The 18,590-nt window shown below is 39.5% G+C and overlaps 1 protein-coding gene across 6 annotated transcripts in view; it reads left to right on the top strand.

Moving 5' to 3' along the window:
- Nucleotides 1-18,590, top strand: part of LOC135469229 (centrosomal protein of 170 kDa protein B-like) — a 48,662-nt gene that overhangs the window by 23,594 nt on the left and 6,478 nt on the right. For 5 of the 6 annotated variants that reach the window (XM_064747816.1, XM_064747812.1, XM_064747815.1 and 2 more), the window contains exons 5-12: nt 1,146-1,270; nt 8,513-9,092; nt 9,529-9,651; nt 10,248-10,705; nt 11,737-11,935; nt 12,491-13,260; nt 13,675-13,807; nt 14,243-15,951. In XM_064747816.1, the coding sequence (XP_064603886.1) occupies nt 1,146-1,270; nt 8,513-9,092; nt 9,529-9,651; nt 10,248-10,705; nt 11,737-11,935; nt 12,491-13,260; nt 13,675-13,807; nt 14,243-15,951 (4,097 nt within the window). Of the gene's footprint in view, nt 1-1,145; nt 1,271-5,549; nt 7,492-8,512; nt 9,093-9,528; nt 9,652-10,247; nt 10,706-11,736; nt 11,936-12,490; nt 13,261-13,674; nt 13,808-14,242; nt 15,952-18,590 lie in introns of those variants that run through there. The other variant, XM_064747818.1, reaches the window with a different exon arrangement.

Genomic DNA, 18,590 nt, shown 5'->3' on the forward strand with positions numbered 1-18,590 from the left:
GAACAATTTCGTTACCACTGGCCTCGATAGCACAGTTGGTAGAGTGTGTGCTTCGGGGGTGGTAGTTCCATGGTCAATCCTGTGTTGGGTCATGCCTAAGGCTCTAAAAAAAAAAAAACGTTCAGCATATTAAGGGGAAACAAGTGGTTGACCTGTATCAGTATAATGGCTCAGGCAGGGCGGCTTACTTGCCTTCTGTAAGTTGTCTCAGTGAATCAACACCAGATAAAAGAGCGGTGGAAATCCGTCCTGCAGCAAGGAGGCACATTATATACACTCTGAGGATTCCTTCATCGTCATATGACTGAAAAATTGTTAAACCCCAAGCAAGCACTCACTCACTTACGTGTACATGTATTTGTTAGACATCGTGATTTGTAGGTCAATGTTGCTGCTTTGGTCATGTGGAAGAGAATATCACATCAGTTTATCCAAAAAACTGTGAATAAGCTTTTCAAAAAGAAGTAGAGAGCGTTCTGTACTGTACAGATTTTTATCTTGGATGTTTAGCTCACAGTATTTCTCTAACTGTTGTTCCATGGAAAGATTAACATTAAAGGGGGGAATGTTAAGGGTAGGAGCAGAGGTTAAATCTCAGCATAATATACAAGTACATGTTAATCACTCTGATAATCATGATCTTCTTCTGGTATAAATAACTGAGCGGTAGTTGGGAACATAATGGACATTGTGTGGGACAGGTTTGAAAGTAATCCTGACACATGTTAAAAAACATAGCAGTAAAGCTAATAGACACATTCTACATTGAATTAGTTGTTCAGGACTAAACATATAATGTACAAGTCACTCAGCAGAAGTCACTGAATATATATATATATATATATATTAGATATGTTTCGAGTAGTTAGTCATAGACAAAAAACTGCTCTACAGGTAAGTGTTTTGTAACTTTATGGAACTCATTAACTTGAATGGTTATGCATATATACATTAGTTGTACCTTATTAGGAAGCTGTCATTTTTTTTTTTTTTTTTTTACAGTATATGAAAAATGCACTTTCTCAGAATATGCATGTGTCTCGTATATATGAGATATCAGAACTGCATACATGTAGTTTACTGTCAGTATCTGTGTGTACATGTAACATACAGACTTCTCATAGTTTCTTTGACAAATGTCTCAGATACAACTGTATACCATGTGGAGAGGATGGACAAGTTAGGAGGTGGCGGACTACCTGCTGTGATACCCCAGAGCAAACCCCCAGCCTGGGCATCACGGCACCTCACCCACATGGCAGAGTGTAAGGTCAGTGTCACCCACACTGTGACAAACTCTAACATAGATCTGAGGCGTTAACATCAGGGTTATTACATGTGGAATGTTTAGGAGAAAAATAGAAGTGTGCGACTGTGGATACATTATAATGTGTATAAATTGGATGATCGGAAAGGCCTTAATGCGATTGTCATTGACATGAGTCTTGGGGAAGGTGTGTCTAATCCTTAGGTCAGTCAATGCTGCCCACATACTATAGTCCCTGAGGAAGGTTTACTTATATGTCACCCCGAGGTCAGTTAGCATTACCCACGTACCAGAGTTTGGACTTGTCTCACACACCTGGTTGAGAACCAGGTGTTTTTTTTTTTTTCTGTACAATATGACTGTAACAGCCAGGATGTATATTGTTGGTACTATTGGTAATCTAGTGTGAAGGAACTTTTGGGCCAGTATATAAACGGTGCATCAAAATTAAGTTCCCCCTAGAACATTGTTTAACATTTACCAAGATATTTGTTCAGTCGCTGTGAAATTTTGCACATAGTATTTCAGTAATCAAGTCAGCACACCGATTAACCTGTAGATACAGATGTGCTCCAGTCAGCATGCGCGAATGCATTATCGGTCGGATTTTTACTTTGCTGAAGTTAAATGCTACATTTATGTGTTCTGATGGTGCTGCATACCAACGGACAGACATGTACATGTGCATGAAGACAAGGGTATTGTGCAGTATTATGCAGAGTGTTTGAAGTCTAGCTATACAAACTACTGGTATTCGGGTACAAAGAGTTGTGTGGAGGGGAAAGTTTCCATGTCTGACTGAGCTGGCCATCTGTAAAGCCTGTTTGCTGAACGTGATCAGTCTTGTTCTTCTCACATGTACATGTACACTGTAGTCTCTGTATGAGGTGTCTCCAGGCCCAACTCTCTCAGAGCTCTATGACTTGGCAGCAGAATAAACAAGGAACTGATGAACAGTTGTCAAGGCTTGGATGTCATCATTTATTCAGATTGCTGTCCTGGTCTTTCTTGTAAACATACATTGACATTTATCATTTTAATGTAGTGATGTACATGTACAGCAAATGTTAGCCTACCTGCATGTACATTGGGATACATTTTGTTTGAAGTAAAACCAAGAAAATGAAGTGTGTGTGCGATGAGTGATCTTGTATTATTTAGTGGTGTCCGTATTGAGGGAAATGGGCATTCCCAACTATGCTGTGGAAATACAGTTTTGGACCTGTAGTCAGAGAAATAACATTTGTTACTTACACTGTACACCCATGACATTTCACTCCAAGTGTAACATATTTGCATGTACATCTACATGGTATGTATAGTTTTAAATAAAATGTTGAGCAAGGACAACTAGAAAATGTTTCGGTTTGGTGAAAAATTTGAAGATAGGACAATTTGACAATGTTGGGTGAGAGATTTTTATTTTTGCTTAGATTTAAAGACTTCAAAAAGATTTCAACTGCTGGGATGATAGCAAAAAATTCAAAGTGTTCTTGAATCATTTATTGTCAATTAAAGGTCGTAGGACGTCACAGATTATCTGTTATGTATACTATGTAACTTTCGTAAGAGGCACCTCCCCTCCTGACCCTCAAACAGGCTGAAGTTTTGCTTGTTTGTTGTGGAGATGGGGAAAGAAAGTTGTCAATGAGCATAGCTCAGGTCTGACTTGTGTGTGCTGGAAGCTTGCCACACCTGGCTAGACTTCGTTAACCTGTCCACAGCCAGCATTCCAAACACCTACCAGGTACATTGTAGATCTCGTTATTACTCAGGTCGATCAGCTGATTTCCAACATTCCAAACCAGGTATTAGTAGGGCTATAGTATTACGCTGATATACAAACGGTTCCTTTCTACAACAGAGCAGTTGATGTAAAATGTTATAATCCTCTTTGTATTTTGCCAGCGGATTCAGGACAAACTATTTACTAACATTCTTCTGGACATGTGTAAACATTGGACTGTTTACTGCTACTCTGAACATGCTGATAGACACATGTAGCTAGTGCCTGCACTGGGCGTCTTACTTATTCTACACATGTAGGGGTGCCTTGAGTCCAAATGCCAGGTTAAATCTGTTCTCGTTTGGGGTGTCTGACAACTTTATTTAGCAAGTACATAAACATGGGATGCTGTGAGAAAACTGGTTGATGTGGATTTGCCCATGGACTTAAGGGGTAGCTGGAATGATTAAGTAATGAACACAGTCTAGTGAAGTCTCTTGTGGGGATACCGACAACAGTATGTGTGTTTTAGTAACCGTTGTGATGAGACGTGTTAATGTACCGACTTTCATGGAACGGTTGCAGAGTGATTTTGACACATGCGAAAGTCTTTAGTAAAAGCTCATGTAAGTGGTATAATGTTGAGACAAAGGTGTGTGATGCAGATCGTCATTGTGTAGGTTATACATGTATAAGTAGTTCTGTTTATCAGTACATGGTAAGTACTTGTGGTGTGTACGTGAAGTACTCTGGTGGACACTGGTGAAGTACTCTGGTCTAAGCATTACACTGACTTTTATCTCATCATGGTAATCTACCTGTATATATTAGCCAGCGATTAGCTGAAAACCGTAACATCACACAGGTATCACCATACTGTATCTTTCTTTTTGTAACTGTCACTCAGGTGATCCTCAGGGACAGAGTAGTAGAACCTGTTCTCTTCCAGTTAATAACAATTATTTGTCATAGGTACATCATGTTTATAATCTTATTTTTACGTTTCCCCAAGATTAATTGTTCGCATCTTGATTGAAGTTAGTTTTGTGGTCCAGTGATTACATATGGTTTTCTGTAGTCCTAGGGTCTCTTGCACAAAGTGATCGTAGGGTAAGATTATTTTAACTGCCATGGCTTGTTATGGTCGTTACAGTCAACATAGTGTATGATCACTTTGTGTAAGCTGCCCCAAATGATTACATGTAGTTTTCTGTAGTCCAAGTGATTACATGTAGTTTTCTGTAGTCCAAGTGATTACATGTAGTTTTCTGTAGTCCAAATGATGACATGTAGTTTTCTGTAGTCCAAGTGATAACATGTAGTTTTCTGTAGTCCAAATGATGACATGTAGTTTTCTGTAGTCCAAGTGATAACATGTAGTTTTCTGTAGTACTGATGTAGTTATCAGTTGTACACTAACTGTCAATATTAAGGAGCCCATTGGATATCAATAATCTTGATATACATATTATATAAATGTAGTCATAATAAAGAATTTTAGATTGTGCTGTTCCCAAGTCCTTTGCTGCCAAATTATTTAGAGTGTGACCACAGTCAGGCCCACTGTTCAAATCCTCTTTCTCTGTTACAGCTGGCAATATCTGATGCTTTCCTCCAGGAGCAGACATGTCAAATTGTTTTTTGCCTTTTTTTTCCCATTCCATCCATAATCCTGACTGCCCTCATTCAGATGATCAGCATGTATTTGTTAGGCAGATATCAAACACATTCAGATTGATATACCAATGATTTATGCTGTTCATTGATCTCCCATACAAGCAGCCTGTGTTCTGGGACCTTGGTCAGGCCTTGCAGTACTTATGTATGGTATGTCCCAGGTCTAGGAGAGTAGCTCTAGTTCGCATGATTGGGGGCATCTGCTTTTTTATTATCACTCTGTGTTGTAATGTTTTATGTGTTTGTTTTATAGTGGTGCAAACATAATGTATGTAATTTTGATTTCTATTATTTATGAGGCTCTTTTCACCTAATATAAAAAAATGGTTCACTGACAGTCTCACTTTGATGTAAGATTAATTGTCTAAGCCTTTTTAATCTGTTATAATGATAAAGACAAATGTGTCTTGCGTAATACAACAGTGCATTAGAACCGGTTTTCTACAGCTTGGCTCGAGCGTGTTCATGTACACATGTCAGAATGAAAACTCATTTACTTACAAGGATGTGTGCTCAACTCGTCCACAAGCCAGTTTGAACACATTGCACAAAATAGACAGATTCCGATTGATTCTGAAAAAATCTCTTCTGTACAAAGTAATGGACAGTCTATATGTATAATGGAATATAGGGCCTTGAAAATGGAAAGGAAAAAGCATGTTTGTGAGGACCAAGAGGTCTCTTTCACTCTGAATGTAGTTGCTGGTCGTTATGCATGTACATGTGTTAAAATCTGTAAATACCATGCAGTTTTGTCACTTGCTGGACTTTTTTTTTATTTTTCCTTTGTCCAGGTTTTCTTCACCCAAATACATGTACCTAAACACCAATAAGTGTCTGTCAGATAACAAGTGTTCTGCTTTTGAGCACAGTGACAAGGTTCGAACATAATCATCATATCTCCCAGCTCATTATGAGCATAAAATTAGCACATAAATTTTCTTAAAAAATTATCAGTTTTTATGCATAGAGCAGATATTGATGATTTTGGACCACTACATGTACATCAAGAAAATGTGAAATATACATTTTAAGTAGGCAGCTACCTTGAAGCAACCGAAGTCCTACTATCAGATGTTGTATGTGCTCATGTATGATGTATGTTGTTTACATGTTGCTGTGTGGATGCTTATTGTATTGTCAGTATTCTACATGTGATGTGTGTGAGTGTCTGTATGTAATATACGTCTCTGTCAAACCTCCCAGCTAAACAGGTTCTGGCAGCTATATACAGTAGTCAGTGATGTTCGGTTTACCCAGAACTTTAATGTGTAAGCAAAACACTTGTCTTGAGAGTGGATTTTTCATCTATACATAGTACAGATGAACCAAATACATACTTTCACGCACTACATGTACTTTATTAATCACTGATGAAACAAAGAATTGTGCAGGACCTTTCAAGATAAAGTCATATAGAGTTACGCAAGTATTTATGATATATAGATATACTGTAGCTATAGCTTATTTTGTAAGACTAGAATATCCCTTAAGTAGAGGCATGTCGGATTGGAATCAAGGCATTTTCCTTAGCCATTTTGTGGCATTAAATGTCATGGTTTCAGAACTATATATAGTTACTTTTCTTATATAGAACAAAATTTTTTGAAACAAGTGCAAATTTGCAATAGCTGCCTGATACGCTGGTTAGGATTTTTTGCCTTGCAAGCTCATTGTTAAGTGAGCAGCTCATGTTAAAAGATAGGAGGCCCATATTAGCAAATAGGATATAAAAAACCAGCCAAAAGAATAACGGACTGAGATCTGCTTAGTCACAACTAAAAAATTCAGATTTGCATTCCAAAAATTGAAGCCAGTGTTGGCATGTTAGATCTGGCAAGATTCAATGTGACTGAAGTTTTCAGATCCCACATGAATGAATGAATGAATGAATGGATGAAACCTTTATTTAAAGAGGGTAGATCTGTCAAATTTAACAATTTTCTCTTCCCAGAAGCACTCTATGACAATACGTGAACATTGAACAAGTACAAACAGTATATACAATTTCATTTTTTTCAGACATGAAAACAGCCAATAATATATCACTTCATATGTCAGCCTATATAAATTTATTGGTTGAAATAATTTTTCAAATAATGGGACTTAAAAGCAGAAAGTGATGGTGCTGTTTTGATTAGACATTCTAAACTATTTCAAGCATGACAGCCCACCATTGTAATCATTGTATCACTATATAGATTACTACAACTCAGCTGAACTCGGCTAATTAGGCTAATTTTAACTCTATTTACATGCAATTACTTGTATGTCTTACAGAGAAGTACACATTAATATGTGACCGGATACATGTACATCCTTACTTCCTAATTATATCACCTGAAGTGCTTACATGGAAAGCTATATGATATGTATTATTTTAAAATGCAACATTACCTGACACGTGTAATTGAAATGGAAAGACATTGCTGTGCCATTGATATGGAAAAAGAATTCACACATAAGATTTTCATCTTTTACATGTATAGAGCTATTTAGTGAAAAGGCCTTGAAAAAGATTCAATGAAGCATAAAAGGCACATGAGTGTACATTAGTGTAGCACAGTTGTATTGTTTATTAGGGCTTGATCCTCTGTTGACCCCAGCAGGAAGGCTAAGTGGAAACTCCTGACACTTTAGTTCATAACCTCTGCTAACAATACTGACATTTACTTATGAAGCAGGGGTGGTGAGGGGTGAAGTTAAGCCAGTGTGAGATAGCTAGATCAGGCTGGGCTGTGGGATTGAGCACTAAGCACTGGCTCTCCTCACAACCACAGGACTGAACCCGCCTGGTCAGCAATGGTTCATTGCCCCTGTTGTAAGTTCACGCTCTTAAGTATATGTTACAGGCTGTGGGGAATAGACTTATACCCAGACAGCAACGCATACCACAGCTTTAGTATTGAGAAACAGTTGATATTGAGATGTCTGTGTGAGGTAGTTGTACATATATGTATATGTTTCTTGACATGCTTGTCTGCCTCTGTATCGTATTTCTGGCACTCTGTCTGCCTTTGTACTGTAGGTATGTACTTGTATTGTTCACTGCTACATGCACATGTACAATATGTATTGTCAGTGTATGTTTTGTGCTCTCAATTCTAAAACAATACACATGCATATAAATAGTTTGCCTCACGATATGCTTACTTTCAATGGGAAATCATTTTTTATTTTGTCCATTGTTGTGACATTTTATTTTCATTGTTCATTTTTGTAGGATTATGTGTTTTTATGTTATTAATTTGTGGTTTACTGCTTGATAAATCAACTGTTTTATTGTTTAACAAATGGTTTTCATCTGTCACATACATGTATTACTTATATTTAATTATATTTGTGGATGGTGATATCAGTGTGTGGGTATAAAGGCTTTGGAGCGGACATTGTATATTTATATGCGATCTGTTCTATCCTATCTGTATGGATGTTTTAAAATAGATATTCATGCAATCTTAGAAGACAGCCAGAAATGCAAAACACATAAGTTTTTCTTCAGGTCTTCATTCATGAATGTAAATTGGGAAAATGAAATATTCTATTAAATTTGATAAAGAAGGAACTGAGGAGAGATGGGTAAGTTTGATTGTATATAGCATAAGGACTGGTTTCAGAAAGTTTTTTTGCCAAAGTGGACAGTGTTTCACTCATTACGGTACCATATTTCAGAAAAGTTTGACTTAAGATTTCCATGTAGCACTTATGCAGATAAATACCAACTTGAGCAATTTACTGAAGTAAGGAAGTTTTATGAAATCAGGCCGAACCCCTGTCCCTATGGTTTATATATGTAGTTCGCTGCATCTAACTCAAAAGTAATCCAGCTCTTGTTATTGTAGGGTTGCATAGCTGAGCAGCAGATCCACCATACCTGTGGGGTGCATGTCCACCTCGATCCAAGGCAACAGGTGGGGCCAGCACAGCTGACCTGTGGCCACCAGCACGACCTGAATGGCCTGGACGACCCATCAGGCTACCACACCTGGCCGCGGAAAGGGGAGAAACTTTGCAAGATGAGACACATCCATCAAAAAGAGGGACAGATTGCGGCTGACCAGACAAACTCCTCGCAGTGCTCAGATGGGTTACAGGACAGTTGTCATAGCGCAATGGATAGTCAATCAATCCAGAGACACTCAGTGTGCACAGCTTCTGATGCAGATCCACTGTCTCACTACCCCAGTGACCCTAAGGTCCAATACCCTGGAGAGCCTAAGGCCCAATACCCTAGTGCTCTTAGCAAACCTGTGATGTATATAGACAGTGACAATTCACGGTCTCTGGACTCGGACACTGCCAGGTCCGGCTTCAGTCAGGATCATTTGGACAATGGAGTCATGCAACCAGAGAGAGACACTAATAATGTTAGGAAGAAAGATAACTTGACAGATTTAAGGATTTCCTCAGATTCAAAATCAGGTAAACGTTTCAGGTCCAAGTTGTAAAAGTACATGGACAAAAACTGTGCTCATGATCTACTTCAGTCAATTAGCAATAAATGTAAGCAAGTGTGAAATTGCTTATGATTAAATATTAGCAGAGTTTTTCAGTGTTTTCCAGCTATGTCCATCATTATGCTAAGGAGTAAACAGCTGCATTGACAGGGTCAAATATAAGAGCATTTGATACCTTAGATGTGCCCATTTTACAGCACACTCTCAAAATGAAAAGCACTGGCTCTGGCTGTTCATATACGATTTGATGTAAAATATTCTTCTACAGCATAAAACACCAATCAAATAAATAAAAAAAACCCCTAGGATTTGATGTCATTCCATTCTGTCAAATGAGGAGATAGAGATGCATTGATGTAGGTTGGAGTCACATGTCGGATAAGCTTAACTTCTGTTTTCAGAAGTAGATCGTGCTCTGAAAGGGACACCACTGTATGGTCAGCCTGCATGGTGGGGAGAGGATGAGAAGGAAGGACAGGGTACAGAGACTGGGTCCTCGGCACCACAACCCAAATCCCACTCAGGTACTATTATGCTTCGTGAAATCAGACTGTTCATGATTTGCACTTACAGGTATTGCCATTTTGTATATCTGCTCAGGAATTCCCTGGTCCAGTGCACATAGTAACAGGCACATTCCAGGCGAGACAATGCCATTCTTTTGTTAGAGATCTGACATGTCTGAGAGTGCAAGGTACATTTCCTTTTTCGATGGATCATGGAGAGGAAAGACTTAATTACCACATTTTACATTTATAGTGAAAGAAATTTTCAAATATCAAGTATATATTTGTGAATAAATGTCAAAACAAAAGAGTTAAAGAAGAAATTCAGTCCATCTTACATGAATCATCTGTGGCTTGATAATGCTAGTTGCATACTTAGTTTTAGATGACAGCACCACATCGTTACTGACTCGGTGAGTTGAGAGTAAAATTGCATGACGATATTTCTACATGTATTTACCTGTATGATGTGAAATAGAGAATTTGTTGCATAAAGGTTGTTATCAGGTTATTTACATACCTCAAGATTAGCTAAGCTTTATGAAGAGCAAACATGAATTGACATGCTTGATGCATTTTTCCACATTAGTGCATGTGTATGATTGTACTTTCAGATGTCAAATCTGTGGAGTCCACCACAAAACCCGGGGCTGACATTGACTGGGGTTATGACCCTCAGAAGTACAAGTCTGACCCTAAGTACAGCCAGCGGTACATGGAGATCCCTGCCCGGGACACTGATCCTGACCTGGAGAGTCCAGTTCATCCCACGATGAATAATGACTCTGTCCTCTCAAAGGACAGCCTATCACCAGATGTCTCTCCTAACCAGGACAAGAGAGAAGTGTCAGTGGAGAAGAGCCTGAGTTCTCAACCAACCACCAAAACACACGACACAAGCGCCATGGCCTTTACTGTAGATTTGGGCGATGAGAAGCCCAGCAAGAAAATGAACATGTCTGGAAGCCTTAGTGAATTTGTGCCTTCTAAGATTCGTAGAAGTTTTCGGGAGAGATTAGAGAAGGCCTCCAGTAAGGCTTCTCAGCCAGTGAACAAAGAGGAGCTAAGTCAGGTAAGGATGTACACATATCAGCAGTTCAAGTCATTCGTCATTGAACTGTTTAAGTGTAATGATATTGTACCATGCTTTATATACATCTCTACTATAAATGATGTAATGGACCTCTGTGGCGTGACACCACTTGTATACATGTGTATATGGACCTGTTTTGCAAGTAGTGTGATAGACAGAGGCAGATTTAAAATGACTTTCGTTCATGCATGTTAAAATCTGCCATAGAATCGAATGGCTCCAGCTAATTAAGATCATTTGTATAAATAATCCACTTTTTGGTGCCTGAGGCATGTTTTTGTTTCTTGATTTTCTTTTTTTGTGTTTGTGTGTGTGTTTGCATTTTTGTTAATGTTGATGAAGTTTTATATTTAGGCTTGTAAAACGGCTTTAATCACATGTAATTTATAAGATTTCTTAACACATTGAAATGATGATAATGAAAATCTCAAATGTCATGCGCTTGTGTGTTATAAAAAGGGTGAATATAAAACAAAGCTTTCTGCGCCAAAATTTATGTGCAGGCTGTGTTAATTTTTACATGAACACATAGATTATCAAAACATTTGTCTGCAAAACAGAGAAACAACAGGAAATTATGTGAGAATATGCACGAACAGGTGTTCATTTATTTATATATTGTATCCATAGTTTACTCCAAGAGTAATAGCTACACTTGTTTTTACTTGAAATAGAAATAATAATGGTTTATTAAAATTTTCCGTTTTAATATCCAAAAGTCATGTTGTGTTTTAATTTTGTAACTTTTGCCATCTGTTAAACAGGGTTTATAATTTGACAAAATAACAGGTCTTTCAACTTCAGTTCAGGTCTCATTTCTCCACATCCATGGTTTGTGAAAATCAGGTTCTTATGCAGTGTAATTATGAATATGGCAGCTTTTAAAGTTGAGGAACTTGAATAATTTTAAGTCAGTACATGCCCTGATAATCTGAGCAAGGCTTAAGGCTGTAGATCTCTCATATTACGGATAATCCTGGGCTAACTTTTGCTGTGTATGTGTTAATCAGAGTGAAGAGAGAGAACACTCGCCAACACGGCAGAAGAAGTTAGAGGACTTGTGGGGTATGGCTGAGGAGAAGGTCAGTAAGAAACCCAAGACCCCTAGGCATTCGGCATCGAAGGCTGGGGGCGATGGGCGCCTCAGTGGGGAGGAGGAGGGAAGCCTGAGGGAGGAGAAACCAGCACAGAACAACGCCTTGAAGAAAGGTATGGGGTACTTACTTGACAGCCTTATCAGGATTCTTCATTGGTCAGATGTAAATTGTCTCGTGATAAGAATTTAACATAGTGACTGGACACTTGCAGAGTGCAAGATTCACAAATTTGAGAGATGATGGCAGTTGTTCAAGTGTATTAATAGTTTAACCTTGCTTAAATCTTAACACTGGTCTTTTCCTAATAGAAATACCCTGGCAATTTTCTCTGGACTGAAGTTAATAAAGAGCTTGAATTTTCATACACTTTTGAACAACATGGCCTCCAGGTTTTATTTCTTTCAGGTTTAGTATGGAAGGAGCTATTCACATGAAACTTCCTGGAGAATCAAGTTTGCATACATCAGTGTACCGCAAGTTTTCTCGACCACACAAACTTTTTTCCAAAATTACTCAAATCCACTCAATATATCATATATATGGCAGTAGGTTTGAATTGAGTAGATTTATTTTTTTTTTCCATGTACAGGTATTATATTTTGATACAAGAAACTTACTGGCAAGTTGAAAGGAAGTTTGTGTTATGTCTTCTTTTCCCGTTTTTCAGCCTCAAAACCATCAGACAGAAAGTCGCCCAAGGAAAGACAACCCTTTGATTCCTCTACCTTCACAAAAGTAAAGTCTGCATCTGGTAAGGTGAGGTCTGAGGGTGTGTCAGCTGATGTGCCTCTGTCAGACCCAGCAAGCTTCCTGATTGACAAAATGTTTGAAACCTCCACGTGTAAACAAAGCCGGACAGAACAGGAAATAATCCCTCAGGTCACTGAGCATGCTCTATATAAAGAATCCACCCTCCATGATGCTGAGTACGTCCGTAAATCATCACGACTACCAAAAGCCCAGCAGGATTTGGCATACCTCAAACCTCAGAAATCTGGACAAGAGCCTTTGGTGGCAGTGAGTAAGGTTAGAGCTCAGCGCGGCAAGGAGAATGTGATTGATGCAGAAGAGGGTGACGATGTGGGTGAGGAGGTAGAAAAAACGAGTGAGGCGGGAACATACACGATTGAGCTTGATGAAGAGGCACAGGCTGAGGAAGAGGAGCAAGAGGCTCGACAGAGCATTGACCACATCTTTGGGATCTCGCGGGATGGTCTTAACCGGCCGGTGGTGGATGAGGGAGAGACTTTCCACCGGAGTGATGTGAACCACGATGATAGTGAGGAGCGGTCGATGGAGGACCACCTGGAGCAGGTAGAAGAGGACCTGGATAAGCTGGAGTGGCAGAGGGCAGATGGTGGTCTGCTGAGCAGCATGGAGGTGGAGGTAGGCAGTGGCTATGACAGCAGGCAGCAGCAGTCTACAGACAAGGCCAAGGTAAAGGGTTGTCAATAAAATGCTGTTGCTAAGAATACGAATTAAATAAACATTACCAGGAAAAGTGATAATTTGTTCTAAAAATGTTTCCAAACAGTGCATGTTTAGGGGAAAATAAAGGTCATAAAATATTACTTTTGGTGCTAAAACTTGCAGTTTAGTTTACGATATCACCATAATTTTCAAACAAACCTTAAAACACCTTTCTATTATCAGTAGAACTCTCATACAGGCAAAATGGGTAACTTAAATGAAATTTTAGTTCAAGTCATAGATCAAGACGTCCATGGTTAACACACAGTTAGCTGTAACTAATTTGTCTTGTGTTGTCTTGTCTGTGTAACTAATGCAGGATTATTATAAACAATATATCGTGTTCTGTTGTTATCTGTATTTTGGATCCATGTATTCCAGGTGTCAGCACTTGATGTGCCTCAGACCCTGATCAAACAGAGAACGTTTCTTAAGGAGAATGGCAGTCATTCGTCACCTGATGGTAATAAGTCCTCAAGCAGTAAGGACTCCCTCAACTCCATGTCCCCATCAGGTCTGTATGACGGTGTCAGTGGCATTACCACCCATACATATTCCTGGAATTCTCACGAACTGTAGTTCTGCAGCAATGTAAAATTTTAACAGATTTTTTGTTTTAACTGCCTGCTTTTATCTTCAGATACCGAAACATTTAATTGTATGTATGTAAGTGTAATTATAAAAGTAGAGCCACACAAGCTCAGTCATCTGGGAGATTTGGCTGGTAAGTGTGGGCAGTGTGGGGCATTTAACTCTGGGCCCTCCACCCATGACCTTTTCCAACATTCCATGAGTGAAGAATCCACGTACAAAAACATCAATCAAATAAGAATGTTTTTGCCCTAAAGACAGAGGAACTTAAATGGAAAATGTGTTTTCAGTGTCCTAATAAATGTTCAGCCGAAAAGTAAGTGAAAGTTTTGTTTTTTTTTTGTTGGTCTTATTGCAGATCGTCCACCAAGTGGTCATCAGAAGAAACGCCCAGGAACAGGTAGGAAGTTACCTTCCCTACCCTCAGGTAGTCCCAGAAGTGACCCCAGCCCAAGGCTCAGTGATATCGTGCAACGGACTCGTGATTTCTCTCCCAAGGGAGAGAACTCTGCTGTCAAGAAGGAGAAATCTGTCACAATTTCTAGTCATGTGGTGACTCACAATGGAAAGATGGACTCCAGTCGAAGTGGGTCGACTAGTGATATTACTCTTACTAATGTGTCAAGTTTATCTTCATCAGATTTACCTGAGAGGACTGTAAAGACTTCAAAAAGTGAAAGTGCTCGTAGTTTAGCGTCTATAGACACAGAGATTCTTCTGCGAGACACAGAGACTGTGATGGCCGCCATGGAGGCTAGGATGGTGTCCAGACGTCAGGCCGAGGAGTGCAATCAAGACTTCTGTTCAATTTGTGATTCAGACACAGATGTGTCAAGCACTGTGGCAGTGGTAAATGAGGTGCCTGAAAGCTCTGTGGGCAGGGGGAGGCAGGGAGATAAACTGGTCAGCCACAGACTCGCCCAGGTCAAAGGTCAGAAGGTTAAACCTAAACCTGTTCAGAAACAGGACTCCACTCCTAAGCTACGCGAGTCGCCGGTCAGTGCGGCTAGTCTGAGTAGGAAGCTGAGCCTCCCGTGTGATACTGACCGCTCTCTGGTGTCTGACGTTCTTAGTGATAATGATTCTATCAGCGTGCGCTCAGATGCCAGCACGGATTACAGTGAAACCAGTTCACAGCCTTCACGTAAGGGCTCTAAAGGGAAGGGTACTATAACCATGACGAGGCCAAATCGTGCATTCCAGTTGAGGAGACTGCGGGCAGAGGGCAGTACAGAGTCTCCTGATAATACTAAGTCAGACAGCTCCTCTGTGTGTACCAGTACCCCCAAATCAACAGGCCGCCCGGTCTCTGGGCGCTCCATATCCCGACCAAACTCCACAGGGGCTTCAGATCGCAGCTTAGGGGCAGCCATTGCAAAGAAAGGCAAACAAAATGCAGGTAACAGCCAGCAGAACTTCGCACGCACTGACGGCGGCAGGTATAGCTTACGATCCACCAAAAGTACCACATCCACAACCAGCTCTAAATCATCAGCCTCGGGCAGCTCTAGCACAACCAAAACATCAACACCAGAAACGGCACGCAAAAAGGAGCTCCGAGATCTGAAATCGCACCTGAAAAACAAGCACGATTTAACAGTGACAGGTGTGAGCCACAAGAGTAGGTCTCAGCCACCAAGTCGCTCCAACTCACCCAAAACTCAGGAAAGAAATGCTTGGAAACGGCGGAAAGAGTATGATCCAAGGAAAGCAGTGGCTGAGGCCAAGGCCAGTAAAGCGAGAGCAACAAAAGCCTCCTCCAACCCCCCACCAGCTGTTACCAAAACCAAGCGTCCCACCCCTGAAAGAGGTGCCTCCAAGATGAATCGCTCAGCCTCATACACAAACAACGAGGATTTTAACAAGTTTGGGCGTGAATCGATGGGTGACTCCATGTCAAGTGATGATCTTAACAGTGCTCTGCATGAAGAGGCTGCTGATAACTTTAATCAGGCAGGTTTTCAGCGGCCATTCCGCCCGCGTGGGGCTCAGTCAATGACCAGTGTACGGGACCACTGCGGTCATAGTGGGGACGAGAATAGCAGCTCACTGTCAGAGGAGAGCACGGTAGGTTACCGCCTTACTTTACATGTTCATGTGAATTGCTGGCAAGCAGTCATTTTACAAATACATACTTGTATAGATTTAACCATTATTAATAGCCAGTGTTTCCAAAAGAGTATACCCGACAGACACAAAAAGTAGTAGTTTTCTCACATTTTTGTTAATGTTTTGTTAAACTTTAATAATTTGTTATTAATGGTACTGACCATCTTGTGTGATTAAAGTCATATAAGTTTGTGTAGGCTAGTGGAAGGACAGGTATATGTATATCACACATAAATATGCTAATACAATAATGTATATTACACTGTAATTAATGTTCCTGAATTAGTTAAAGCGTCTCTTTAACAACCACAGTGCCAGTCAGCCAGTTAGGTATTATGCTCAAGCTGGATGGTCTCTGGTTTAAAGTAAGGAAGTTTTTCAGGTACCTGATAAAAGACGGTGGTTTTCTCTGACCTCTGTGACATGCCATCATGGTAAAAGTGAAATATTCCTTAGAATGACGTCAAACCCGTACATACATTTAGTTAAAAAAAAAAAACATACACATATATTTTTCTTTTTTTTTTTAATTTAAAGAAGAAATTTTAAAAAGTAAATAAAAATTAAAGTCATTATTACGTTAAGTATTAATTTACATCTGGTATTGTATTAATTTATTCCATGTATTATTATACACTTATATCCAGCCTTTACTAACTTTAACTGTGTTTTACCTGTCTCATTTTTATTGTATACATGTATCTCCTAGTTTTGGTGTAGGTTGTACATATACTGTGTACATGTCTGTGTCATCATAACATGCATACTAACATGTATTTCTCTATGTACAAAAGTATATCACATATATGTGTATGTATATATATATATATATATATGTATATATATGCTAACTGGTGACCAGGGTGTTGATGCATGTTGCTAATCTGTATTTTACTAATGTAGGTGTGTGGGTGTAGAAAGTGGAAGTAACTAGGGCTTCAGTAGTGCTAAAGATACACAAATAACTGCCAGCTGATTTCCATCATCAGATAATAAACCGCGTAGCGGTTTCAAGTTTGCGAGAGTTTCAGATATGTCATGCACACCTCAGATTATTTATTTGTTTGATTAGTGTGTTACGCTCTACTCAAGAATATTTCACTTATACGACATCGGCCAGCATTACTGGGGGAGGAAACAAGGCTCCCGGGCAACCCACGACCATCCACAGGTTGCTGGCAGACATTCCCACTTACGGCCAGAGAGGAAGCCAACATGAGCTGGACTTAAACTCACAGCAACCTGCACACCTCAGACTGTACATGTAATTGGCTTACATGTATATTGGTAATTGTAGTATTAATTTATGTAACCTATGTGTTATAGGTACATGTGTACTTGTCATACTGGCACAGTATATACTTGTACTTGTGAGATGTGCACGATTGAACAGTATGCATGTATCACACACATTACGTGTTCCCTCATGTCTGCATGTGAGGTCTGAAGATTAAGGAATCTGGTGACAGTCACAGATGATGCTAAAGTATATCTACATGTACATGTAGGGAACCTTTAATTATATTTATTTTATTTATTTGTTTGATTGGTGTTTTACGCCGTACTCAAGAATATGTCACTTATACGACGGCTGCCAGCATTATCATGGGAGAAATCCGTGCCTAGCCCGGGGGATCTTCCCACATACGGCCAGAGAGGAAGCCGCCATTGAGCTGAACTTGAACTCACAGTGACCGCCTTGGTGAGAGGCTCCTGGGTCATAGCGCAGCATTGGCGTGCTAACCCCCTCGGCCACAGAGGCCCCCCTTGTAATTGTAAATCTGTTGATGATCCTATGTCTGGTGCCAGATTCCTAAATGATCACATCTTTGATGTTCATGCATATACTCATCCTCTTGGTATCTTAAGCTTTCGCTTGTACTTGTATCTACATGATTGTGCATGTACCTTAGCAAAGAATAGCACACATTCAGACATGTACGTGTTTACTCTTGAGACTTAGTAGCATTAATGATTTATGTAAATTTGCATGCAGAATGTATACATGTACATGCATTTGACCTTTTATAACATAACAACATGGACATGTAATGTCCATTACACCAATCATTCATGTATGTTCATATTTTTCACGCACCTGTTTCTATTACACCATAAGTTAATTCGTAAGTAAATGGACCAATAATTTGACATCCATCTGTGTGAGAAAATCTCATGCCTACAGGAATACCTAAAGTTATATACATGTACAAACAAACAAACATCAGTCTTAATAACTTTGTAATTTACAGTAGATGTAGGCACATAGACCTTTGTGTCTGATATCAGATTTAGATCCCCCCATAATGTGCACAATTCCATATTATTGCCATGTTGCCTGAAGTTTCTCCTAAGACTTGGTGGTGAAGGGTTTCTCTCTCCCCAGAGGTTTTTATGTACTTCTCAGTTCTCTCCCCTGTAAGAATTCATTGCATGTACTCTGCAGTTTACATACATGTACAGTCTATTGAATGCTACATGTACTCAAAACTGTCCACGTCTGCTCATATCCATATGTAAATATACATATAGATATTACCTGTTGTGTTAAACATAACTGGTTTGGTGAAGGAACTCTTTTTCATTTTGGTTCTTAA

Source organism: Liolophura sinensis, chromosome 6 (assembly GCF_032854445.1).
Source record: "Liolophura sinensis isolate JHLJ2023 chromosome 6, CUHK_Ljap_v2, whole genome shotgun sequence".
NCBI classification, from domain to species: Eukaryota; Metazoa; Mollusca; class Polyplacophora; order Chitonida; family Chitonidae; genus Liolophura; species Liolophura sinensis.